This window comes from Sitodiplosis mosellana, unplaced genomic scaffold (genome assembly GCF_009176505.1).
Source record: "Sitodiplosis mosellana isolate CC-2019 unplaced genomic scaffold, AAFC_SMos_1.0 Smas_scaffold_59, whole genome shotgun sequence".
Taxonomy (NCBI): domain Eukaryota; kingdom Metazoa; phylum Arthropoda; class Insecta; order Diptera; family Cecidomyiidae; genus Sitodiplosis; species Sitodiplosis mosellana.
The window spans coordinates 56026-68551 of NW_022595301.1; the positions used below are offsets into that span (position 1 = coordinate 56026).

The 12526-nt window shown below is 35.9% G+C and overlaps 1 protein-coding gene across 3 annotated transcripts in view; it reads left to right on the top strand.

Moving 5' to 3' along the window:
- The window catches only part of LOC129570441 (follicle-stimulating hormone receptor-like), a 50835-nt gene extending 38843 nt beyond the window's left edge, over nucleotides 1-11992 (top strand). For 2 of the 3 annotated variants that reach the window (XM_055450039.1, XM_055450040.1), the window contains 14 exons: nucleotides 69-212; nucleotides 1200-1271; nucleotides 1461-1532; nucleotides 1819-1887; nucleotides 1960-2097; nucleotides 2456-2596; nucleotides 3157-3222; nucleotides 3339-3482; nucleotides 3589-3660; nucleotides 3881-4007; nucleotides 4318-4486; nucleotides 5751-5933; nucleotides 6292-7764; nucleotides 7963-11992. In XM_055450039.1, the coding sequence (XP_055306014.1) occupies nucleotides 69-212; nucleotides 1200-1271; nucleotides 1461-1532; nucleotides 1819-1887; nucleotides 1960-2097; nucleotides 2456-2596; nucleotides 3157-3222; nucleotides 3339-3482; nucleotides 3589-3660; nucleotides 3881-4007; nucleotides 4318-4486; nucleotides 5751-5933; nucleotides 6292-7764; nucleotides 7963-8258 (3166 nt within the window). In that variant the 3' untranslated portion in view covers nucleotides 8259-11992. The remainder of the gene's footprint in view (nucleotides 1-68; nucleotides 213-1199; nucleotides 1272-1460; nucleotides 1533-1818; nucleotides 1888-1959; nucleotides 2098-2455; nucleotides 2597-3156; nucleotides 3223-3338; nucleotides 3483-3588; nucleotides 3661-3880; nucleotides 4008-4317; nucleotides 4487-5750; nucleotides 5934-6291; nucleotides 7765-7962) is intronic. The other variant, XM_055450043.1, reaches the window with a different exon arrangement.
- The last annotated feature ends 534 nt before the right edge of the window (nucleotides 11993-12526 follow it).

Genomic DNA, 12526 nt, shown 5'->3' on the forward strand with positions numbered 1-12526 from the left:
TCTCTCTCTCTCTCTCTCTCTCTCTCTCTCTCTCTCTCTCTCTCTCTTATTGTTAATCGATGTGCTAGACAACTAGACAATAATGCACTTATGCATTTTGACGATGTTTCCTTGGCGCAACTGAAGAGTCTACGCGCACTTCGACTCGAAGGAAATATGCTACAACGTGTGCCAACCGAAACATTGACCGGCTTACCAACACTAGAAATATTGTGAGTTTATCTTTCCCAGCTTGTTTGAATTGCATTTTTCTCGTTACAATTCAAAATTCAATGGCATTTCTTCTTTTCCCTTGTGAAATTCTGTGTTTTCTGTGTTTCGGCTTGTGTTACGAGGGCTCGATTGGGACATGAGCTCTCGACAAAAATGTAATTACGGTGAAAATTGATACTAAAATCTAATTTTTCTTAACTTTCATGAGATTTGGTAAGAAAAGGGTTTCAAATTGGCATGAAATTGACAAGAAATGGCATCAAATTGACAATGGAGACCAAATTTGGGTGAAAAATAATTAAAAATTAAAACTTTTGGAGATCGTTGTACCTCTGTTTTAAAATTAGGGACAGAGAAAATGTCAAAATTTGCATTAAATTGGCTATGGATGATTCAAAGGATGAATTTTATCCAGTTTTTTACCTTTCCTCAAACATTATTTGTTGAGAACCGCATTTTCATTTTGAGTTGAAAACCCATATCATAACCAACTACTTTCTCTATGTGTGTTTTCCAATCAATGTTGTATTCAATTGGTAACTAACAAAGATCCATGGTATGCCCTTTTTCTTATCCTTTCCTATGATTATGTATTGATCCACTAACAAAAGAAGCACACAATATACAATTGATTGTATCGAGTGTGAAACTGGTGAACAAAAGGAGAAACGGTACAAAAAACAAATCCCGGCTGCATGCATAATTTTATATTCATTGGCAAAAAAAAACGAAGTGTTTGGAGCGACAAAAAAGTCTGTCTCTCCAGAATATAAATTTGTTTCATCCATATTTTCCTTTCTCTTTTGTTCCATTTTTTCTCGTTGTGTCTATTTGGATTGGTCATGCTATGAAATGAAAAGTGTTTGTAATATTTCCAATGGCTAACATTGCGGTGTTTTATCGAATCACACGCATTCGAGCTATTTAAACCGATTTGTTTTCATTTTGAACATGCTTTTTATCTTCCTTCATCCAATATCACACAGAAATTTAGGAGGCAATCATCTACTTAATATAAACGTTGGAGATTTTCCAAAATTGGACAACTTGCGATATCTGTAAGTATTTTTTCTACTTTCATTTCGAAGTTTTGGCAAAAGTTGGCCATTTCGCCCGTTTGATCAAACGACTCATTTCATCTGCAATCATATCAGTGCCAGTGCTGCAAAATACTAAACAAGTTATTATCTCTCTTTTTTCTCTCGAAACAATTCGACGCAACGCTCGAAACTCATTTCACATTCAAGCACGCTGAAAAGAAATCGTCTAACTAATGTTACAGCTGATGCGATAAGTAATTTATCCAACTTAAGAATTCTGTAAGTATCCACCATTGGATGGTTTATCGAAAATATTCTCACTTGGATATTGAATAGAATGCCAATTTCATTTATTTTTGTTCCTTTTGTGGAACTAAGCTTTTTTTCTTTTTGCTTTTTTAAACTGAACTTTTCGATTTCAAACCCATTCTCTTTCTTTTTTTCATCATTTTTTTCTCTTTCTCTTGCATTTTCCGCTTCCATACAATTTTTCTCTCTTTACTACATTTCCTACTCAATTTTTTATTTCCGGTGACGTGAATTGTGCTTCTGATTTCCATTTTAGCGACCTGGACGATAATTTACTTACGGCGATACCGTACAAATTGGGGAAATTGTCAAATCTTCAGGAATTGTAAGCCACTTAAATTGATCCATCTCGAATATATTTCGGTATATAATACGATTTATTCCAAAACCTACGCAGATTTTTGTCGGGAAATCGAATAAATACCATACTCAAAGATGATCTTCCAAGAAATCTAATCACATTGGAGTTGCGGGGCAATCCACTGGGTGATGTAAAATTTGATGCGTTCCAAAGCATGCCAAGACTGAGGAAACTGTAAGTGTATTTTTGATTGAAGTGTTAGCCATGGTATTGTGTATATATGTGCATGGTCCAATGTGCATATAAAGAAGAAACAAATCAATGCATCAAAATTCTTCTTCATTTTTATGACGAAGAAAAATCAAATCGCATTTCTTTCAAATCTCTTTCTTTTTTCGAATCAATAAAAACGAGAATGAAATCAATTCGAATCAAATTAAACGCTTGAGTAGTTAAGTAGCTGTATCCATACACTGTATTTTGCATTTGAGCAATGTAGTCCGCTTTGTATCACTTCGTGATGAATGAATGTGCAGGCATGTATACCATATACCATACTTATGCGAGGTATTTGCTTTTTTCCTCGTTCAAGGGTTTTATCGGATGCCAAAAGTTTAAGGGAGCTACCATCATTCGACGGGTGTTCATCACTCGAAATTCTGCGATTGGATCGAGCCAGCGTTTCCGCGATACCAAATACTCTTTGCCGTAATTCGTCACGCTTAAGAAGCTTGTAAGTTCATTCAAGGCATTCTGTGCATTGTTTTCAATTTTTTTTATCAGCTTCATTGCATATATCAACTTCAATCGCTGTTCTTTTTTGGAGTTTTTCGATTGCTCTCATTTTTCCTATCTCTTTTACATTCTCAAAACTTTTCTGGTATTTCTTCCGATTGCTTTCACTATTTTTAACTCTTTGAATATATATCCAACTATTTCCTTGTTCTTATTGCTTCTTTCTCCTTTATTTCTATCATTTATTTGTCTTTTCCATTTTCGCTTTCACTTCTACGCTCTTTTCCACTTTCATCCTCTTGTTTTCTTTCATTTTCTTACTTTTTCTCCTCTTTTCTATCTATTTTCACTCTTTTTCCTCTTTTTCTCTCCATTTCTCTTTCTCCCAATCACTTTCTATTGCTCTCTATGTCGATTTTCCTTTCTCTTTTCTCCTTTCCCTATTTCCTTCCTCTACTTTCCCGCTTTTGTCGCTTTTCTCCTTTTTCCTTTCTCTCTATTCGAATGCATTTCTACAATAATACTTCCTTATACACTTCCCGCCGTCCGACTCGCCAGAGAATTGAAATTGAATAAGCTGAGGAATGTTCCCGATTTGTCACACTGCAAAGATTTGCGAATATTGTAAGTAAATCGTATGCTTCAGTTCAACATTCGATTCCCTTTGAATGGGAGCACTTTACGTCATCCACCTACAACTGCAAGCTCACTATAACAATTGCATTCGTTTTGTTTTCTAGAGATCTATCGGGTAATCGAATCAGTTCGGTACACGAAACACCGTTCAGAGGTTTGGGTCAATTGCATGATTTGCTGTTGTCGTACAATGAAATCGAAACAATTCCACGAGATGCATTTGACGGTGCGCCAAGGCTGCAATTACTGTAAGCTTATACAAAACCAATTTTATAAACTGATTTTCGTTCACCCAAATGAATCGATTACTTAAGTTTCTGCGCAATTTTCTCTCTTATTTTGTTCTCATTGCAGAGATTTAGAGGGGAATAAAATTTCTTTTATTCATGAAGATGCATTCACTGTATTCGAACAACTTGAAGATTTGTAAGCATTACATACAATTACTTACCTTTAATGCAATGTTTTCTTTCTACGCTCACTTTAGTAATGAAGTACTGAGTGATACCTTATTTTTCTACTGAAGAATTTTTTTTATTTTTTTCTACAAGAGTATTTTTTGATAATAATGAAACGATAAAATCATTTTTGATCATAGAAACCATGAAATAAATCGCTTTTCATATCAAAATCTTCGTATTTATAGGAATTTGGGTAATAATATCTTTCCAACGCTGCCAAAGAATGGGCTGCAAAGTGTGCGCCACTTGAAAACATTCAATAATCCAAAACTACGGGAATTTCCACCGCCAGAAACGTTTCCACGCATTCAGGTGAGGTTTTTTTTTCACTCATCATTTCAATTGGCAATGTGTGAGTGTTCAACAAAACACATTCGTGATGGAGAAAACAAATGTGGCATGCGGTAGTTTTTAGCTCAAACCATAAAGGTGACATGTGATGATTGTGACAGGAAATGAATGTGCTGCGATTTCATTTTTAATTAAAACATTCCGCAGTTTTTCCTCTATCACTTTTGTTTTTTTCCCCATTAAACTTTGAATTCCTTGTTTCAATGGAACAGTTTCATGGTCTTATTTTCCATTAAACATGTTTGATTCGGTCTTGTTTTGCCTCTGACAGACGCTGGTGCTATCATACGCGTATCATTGCTGTGCTTTTCTTCCTCTTGTCACCATGTCAACCACACCAAAAACACATCCAATACAGGAGACCATTCTCTTTCCAACTGACAGCAAATTCGATATGAGCCTGTGGAATAGCAGCCAAACGGACATCTGGCCACAATTGCGTAAGTTTTTTTTTATTTCACATCATATGAATCATATTTCACAGTCGTAGTTTCTTGTTCCATTTGATTTGAGACATCTTATTACTCACACAAATAAGTTAATTTGAATTAGGACCTCAAACATAGCGGTCTCGTGAGTCATATTCATTCTAAATTCGATTAATGTTTCAGAGTAGTATAAAAATGCCGATTCTAAAACAGCCGATTCTAAAACAATGGAATCGGCTGTTTTAGTATCGGCGTATGTGTTATTGCCTATGTTCCAGAATCGGCGATGTGTATTATTATGACAGTATTTATGTGTTCGTTTTCATGCGCGTGTCATTTTCAGTATGTTCTGTGTGTGTGCAGCAACAGACGAACGAAAAAAGAACGAGGGGGGAGACAGAGAAATGCATCGATGCACACAGAACCGAGCGCATCTTTTCTCACATCTCCCTTTCACTCGCGCTCGTTCGCTCGTTCGCTTATATCAATATATAGGGAGGAGAGAGAGAGAGAAACGTGCGCTCGCATATTTTATGCATGTTACATTTCTCTCTCTCCCCTCGTTCTTCTAGAACATACTGAAAATGACAAGCTTACGAAAACGAACACAAAAATACGGGCATAAGAATACACATCGACGATTCTGGAACAGCCGATTCCATTGTTTTAGAATCGGCACTGATGTATTTTTGTCTATGTTTTGGAATCGGCATTTTTATACTACTTTTCAGTAAAAAAAATTGTTTCACCAATATTGACTGTATGCAAGTCAATATCATCGTTCGAAATCCTCATTCATGGTCAATGATTTGCCATTGCAACAATCAGTCAATGACAGATAGCTGAGGATATATGCTGAGTATAGAAACTCAGCAAGCTGAGATTGGGATATTTTGACTTTGTGACGTGCTATTCAAATAAATTTATGATGGAGGGGAATTTGGGACACATTTTCCATTACACTCCATCAACACTCAACCAAAATTCCACATAAATTTGCACGAATAGCAAGTCACAAAATCCAAACGTCCCAATCTCAGCTTTCTGAGTTCCTATGCTCAGCATATATCCTCAGCTATCTGTCATTGACTGGCAACAATATTGATGCATCATATTATTAGTTTGAAATTAAATCCACTCGAAATTCGATCCAAATCTACTCAAATCCACTTGAAATTTGTACCAAATGCAGAAATGCACTTTGGTAAATTGAGAAATCATCCAAATAAATGTTCAATTTGATTTAATGCTTTGTCATCTTCAAACTTCACCACAGATAACTTGAGCCAAAAGTTTGGTAGTCAAATTAATGAACTGTGGGACTCGTTTGGGCAAGACTTTACGTATCCTGGAAATTTGCCAGCTTATGCTGAAGAATACTTCGAAGAAGAAACGTCACCAACAAAAGCATTGAATGGGGATATAATAGCTAGCTCCGTGCAATGCTTGCCGCTACCAGGTAAAAAAAAATGAGATAAATTCAATTGTTCATGGTGTTCTTATGCAAGTTTTTGTATTAATTTCGTTTCGAAAAGAATATTTTCGTGTATTGCACTATACGGAAGATATTCCATCGTAATTTTTTGTGTTTTTCTTATTTTGTCCATTTTTTTCATTTTCTTTGTTTTTTCATTCTTTGCAATTGTTTGTTGTTGTTGTCATTTACCTTTTGTTTTGAAACCTCTTAGGTAATTACCTCTTTTCGTCGTTCCTTTTGCAATCTTTTTTTACCAATATTTTTCACTACCATTCACTCGTGCCTCAAACTCCTTCACTAATAATTATTCCATTTTCCATTTACCCAACTCAAAATCAAGGACCATTTTTGCCATGCCAAGATCTATTCGACTGGTGGACACTGCGGTGCGGTGTTTGGATTGTATTCCTGTTGGCGATGCTGGGCAATGGCACCGTTGTATTCGTATTGATATTTTCACGTTCGAAAATGGATGTGCCACGATTTTTGGTATGCAATTTAGCAGCGGCCGATTTTTTCATGGGCATTTACTTGGGACTATTGGCTGTGGTGGATGCATCAACACTGGGCGAATTTCGAATGTACGCGATTCCATGGCAAATGAGTATCGGATGCCAAATTGCTGGCTTTTTAGCCGTACTATCATCCGAATTGTCCGTATATACGTTGGCTGTGATTACATTGGAACGAAATTATGCGATTACACATGCGATGCACCTGAACAAACGGCTATCACTCCGGCATGCCGGCTACATCATGGTATTCGGTTGGATGTTTTCATTTACAATGGCTACATTGCCATTGATTGGTGTATCTGATTATCGTAAATTTGCCGTTTGTTTACCATTCGAAACGACTACTGGCCCAGCCAGTTTGGCATACGTAATCTTCTTGATGTTCATCAACGGTGTTGCATTCGTAATTTTGATGGGTTGCTACTTAAAAATGTACTGTGCCATTCGTGGTTCACAAGCATGGAATTCGAATGATTCGCGTATCGCTAAGAGAATGGCACTGTTAGTGTTTACCGACTTTTTATGCTGGTCACCCATTGCATTTCTATCGCTGACCGCCGTATTTGGAGTGCATTTAATCAATCTCAATCAAGCCAAAGTGTTTACAGTCTTTGTGCTGCCGTTGAACTCATGCTGTAATCCATTCCTTTATGCAATTATGACGAAACAATTCAAAAAAGATTGCGTGATGATTTGCAAATCGATTGAAGAATCGCGTGTGACTCGTGGCATTGGCCGTTGTAGACACAGTTCGAATTTCAGTAATCGACAAACGCCGGTCAATACAAATTCACTCGGTGAACGGTCATCAAAAGATATGCCACCATTGACTCCAGGACAAATTTGTGCTTGTTCGAAACTGCTTCAACAAGATGTCGGGCGAGATGAACCACCGCCAAAGCTTTGGACTCGAGTTTGGAGACGAATCACTTGCACTGAACCGCAAAAGAGATCGGAAATTCGACGAGACATTCGATGCGATCAATATGCGTATAAAATTGCGGAAATTCAACAGAAACCATTCAAACGGGCCAGTTCCATGTCAAGTGATAATTTCAGTTCATCACGGTCGGATTCATGGCGCCATGGACCGCCACATCATTGCTCAATTCCATTACGAATTTTAGATACACATCGCAGACATTCCACATGGTTAGTTTCAAGGAAAACATCACAAGACTCGAATTTATCCAGCTCAAGAAATGACTCATCGGCTTCGGCCACAACCGCCAGCACTTCCACGTTTCGGTTGTCACGTTCGAGTGCGGCTAGTTCGACGCCGACACCGTCGATTTCAGGTAAATATGGAATGAATTTATGAATAAAACAAATTGAACGAATTCAAAATGATTTGAGTGAAATTCAAAAAAAAAAAAAAAAATCCGAAATTCAATTAAACTCGATAAATCCAAATGATTTTTATTCCTTTTCAACGCATAAACAAAACTTCATCACAGAAACTTACAATTAAGAATTAATTCACCTTCCATAAACAGGCAAATCGTCAATCGGATGTACAAAACCGCGACTCATGCGTCAACAAGCGGTGCAGGAAGAAGTGACCGACCCATCGTGTTCGTCGCCAAAACTCAACGTACGCTTTCTGCCAACCATACCATCGGTAGTCGATACCAGCGTTATCACAGACGAAGAATCATGCAACGAGCCAAGCACTGCCAGTTCAGCAAATAATAACAATGTGGGCTCCACATTCTATACCATTCTACAAAGTGGTAACACACTCACAACGCTCTCTAGTCCAAAATCAAATAAATTGGATAAACCGCCGTAGGCAAATAAAATCTAAGGTCGTCGAACATGTATTAACAAATCTAATATTTTTTATGTTATCCCAAAGCACCCAGAATTATTATTGTAAGTAAGTAGATGAAATGGAGGGCGATACATCCGTATTTTGGTAGTGTTTTTGTGTTGCTTTTTATAAAAGAAAACCCAATTCGTGTGGTTTGTGCTTTAACACTTTGGTTACATAATGCATATATGTTGGATATAATTCGATAATCGACATTTCGATTGAAGTCTTCACTTCGGTTGCAATCTGATTTGGAGAATTTCGTCTAAATACGCAAAATCAATAGAATATATTAGCTCAAGAATAAGCCATTCCGGTTGAGCCATGTTCGATTCCGGTTGAGCCATATGTTGGATGCTTCCAACACAAACATTTCGATCAACTCAACGAATTTTCGGTATGATTCATTCGTGTTTTAAACGTCATTCCAAGTGAATGAAGGATTTTCATTGCAGTCACGTGCTGATTTTGTCGGTTGAGTTGCGATTCAAAAAAAAAATTATGTTCCGCATGACATAATGATAAATAAGGGTCAGATCAGTTCACAAAATTCACCCTAAACCAACTCCGTTCGAGTTTGCACGTGACCTTGAGGATGCCATAAATTTGAAAGTTTTTTTTTTCTAATTAAAAAAAATTTCATGGTTGGATTTTTGCGCGCGTCACTCTATGTATTTGCAAAGGGATTCTTATTTATTTTCCCTGTCTTCAACTTTGATACTGATTTCGGTTCCTCACCGTGCGCAAATAACACCTGTAAAAAAGCATGAAGCATAAAGCCGGACGAAAAGTTCGACTCGCTTCCGTGTGAAAGCTAATGAAATACGATTTTCTGAATCATGCTACGTTACATGCCTCACCACATGGAAAAACACACACCCATAGTTCACAGGCAATTGGTCGACCGAAGTGGATAATAAGCAGGCAATCAAATACCGTTAATAATTAATTGTTTGTATTCGTATGCCATACGCGTTCGTCCGATCAAAGCAAATAGAGGCGTGTGAAGCGTTCGAAAGTGTTCGACGGCCAACACGACACGTGTGATTTATTCAATTGAATATTCATGACTGCAAACAGCGCTATCACAAAAACAACCAACTTATGACGCATGAAGCAACATTTGCATTTTTTTTTTATTGAGCTCAACAGGTTGTTCCCTAGCAACTTCGGCAAAATTTCAACTCTTATTTCCGTGAATTGGATACCAATGAACCGTTTATTAAATTCTTCCGAAAAAAAAATGGGAAACTCGGACAACCTTCTCGAATATGTTTCTTCTGGAATTTTTCTTAAAATAAAATACATTTTGTTTGGACGCTTCGGGCAAAGTATCGGGATTTGAATTTCAATATCCTGCTGTATTTTAAATTTGTATGCTTTTCGGTTTGCAATTCGACGTGGACTTAGATTTCATGGAATCTAAACAGTAAACAACTTGACTTATTTAGCCATGGAACATTTGCAAATATGTGTTTATTTTCCGAATTTTTTTTTGCATATAACATTAATTTGGTATTTCCAATTAAAATTATTATCGACTTTGACCTAGAGTCATGTTGACACACATTTCCCAATGTTAGAATCTAACATTGTTAGATTCACTCATTTCTATTCATTTCCATTTGATCGCACATCATAAAATATTAAATTCGTATATATATTGTTTTTCGAGACGAATTCTTTGGAGAACCCTCACTTCTCGTCCTCTTTCTGCTCCTCTCTATCTACCGTATCTTTTTCATAATCCGCCTCCTTCTCCTTCTTTTCCTCCTCCACCACCACCTTTTCTCTTCTTCCTCCTCTTCCTAGCATCGAATTCATCCTTCTCCCTCTCTCTGCCTCCAAAATGCCGTCCGTTCAATTTCTTATGGCATATGAATTATTATCGAAATGGTTGCGCTCTAGGTGAACATATGAACATTTTACAAGTAAAATAGAAAAAGCATAAATAAATCTTAACAAGAAGTGAACAAATTGTATGGTCGAATTCAAAAGGCGAAAAAAATCCGACACAGGGAAATCGGAATGGTTTTATTGTCATGGTAAAACCAATCGTCCAAAAACATTTTCATGGAGAAATTCATTGGAAAAGTTGTTAGGCTCACATTTCCGCTTACATCGATAAAATTCACATCAGACCGACAAACACGGATGCCATGGGCCTTATACTAATAAATATCTATGTGTAAGTCATTTGTATTGACAACTAATCCTCATTTATTATCAGTACATATATTAATGTCTTGTTCAAAGAATATAAAACAAATGAATAAAATAGATTATTTAAGTCATTTAAATGTGATATTGCTGAAAATGGTCCATGTAAAATGAAATTTATTGATGCAAAATGAGACCATTTGATGGTTCATATTTAAAAAAACAAAATGAAATTGATGAAAAAAATACAGTATTTGTGACATCCAAAGTGACGTGAAGCTCAATGATTACTTTTGACATTCGGCTATTTTTACGGAATCTATTGTATACTCGGTAAATTAACACTGTTCATGCATATTTTGAAATGAGACAACATTTAATCTTAGTTAAGCCATACAGTTTTGATATTGTCCAAGTGAATAGCAATCACTTTTTCTCAGTGTAACTATAAATAATGATGTAAATTATTATGTACGTGTTCTTAAGTACTCAAATTGATTGTGACAGAAAAATGGTGGGATTCAAATGTATTATGGATTTTCAGTCGACGCAAGATTTTTTTCCCAATAATGGTAATGGTCAAATGGATTTTTTTTTTCGTTCGTTCGGGGTTCTTTCGATTTTCTGTGCCTCTTCTTCATTACTTGGGAATTGGTACTTGGTTTTTTGGAACTATTTTCCAAATTGGGAGTTTTTCCAGCAGTGCTGCAACGCAACACATTATACGAATACATTCGACAATATCTCTCTATTGAGAGACAAAACCACACATAGAAAAGAGAATCAGTAGACCCTGCAAATTCTATTGGTGAAACATCAAACTACCAATAGACTGTTTCAAATGTATTGGTAATTTTAGTACAAATGCGGAATTTCGTTTACTAATAATACTACGTAAGTGACTTGCGACTTGCGTTGTGCCGTTTGTACTGAATTTACCAATACATTTGAAACAATCTATTGGTAGTTTGACGTTTCACCAATGGAATTCGCAGGGTCTAATAATTCTCTTTTCTATGTGCAAGTTTTACTGAATGACTTCAAACTGAGTCGAAAGAACCTGAACGAACTTAAAACTGAACTGCAAGTAATAAATGAAAAAGTCATCCAAGAGATCACATTCCATTCGAAAACTAAGACCTTGAACAAATTAATATATGTTAAAAACCGAACGTTGACTGTATTTCAGTTACCATGGCTGCATCTCGGATGAGCTGCAATATCTCATTAAAACTTATTGCGTAGGCAGCAAAAAAAAAATCCAAATGAAAACTTGGGAAATATGTGTCAAATTCCAGTGAATTAATTGAATGCATGTATGTGAGTCACATACTATGTGAACGTTTGATGGATCTTTATATAGTTGGTTGAATTTCGAATGCTGGACAAAATTCCATGAAAACCACATCGGATTCATTCAAGTTTGAAATATTTAATAATAATTTAAAGATGAACTTTTTTGCAGTGTGGTAATAAAAACAAGGTTTCGAATTGAGGTTTCGACACAGAAAAATTTACTCAATAAAATTAATATGTGAAGAATTTAAACAAAATTCGTCTTCTTTTTGACATTTATTTGTGATGTGTTTCGATTTGATCGAAATGGGACTTGCATTCGTTGGAATTTTCACATACATTTCTCAAATAGGATCTACTGGATTGGAATAGTGTGAAAAAACGATGATTTTCTTATATAAACATGCCTCAAGCACAAGACTTCATAACATAAGACATTCTATCTTCCATCTAGCAGAGCTGTTATTATTGATGACATCAGTAAACAGAAAATGTTGATGACGAGAAAAACCAATTTCTATCCATCTACAACATCTACAATAAACTGTCAGGACCGACTGATTTTTTTCATTACCCATGCAATAAATATCCAAACAAGTCTCATTTTCTGAAGATTTTTCATTAATTTATGGATTCAAAGAGCAATTTTATCTAAAGATAGGTATATTGTAAACAAACATTTACAAGGTAAAGTTATTATCAATAATTGGAACATAGTGGCCCAAAAAAAAAAAATCTGTAAATTTTCCTTCCATAAAACAAAGCACTCCCATTTTTTTTAGGAATAATGT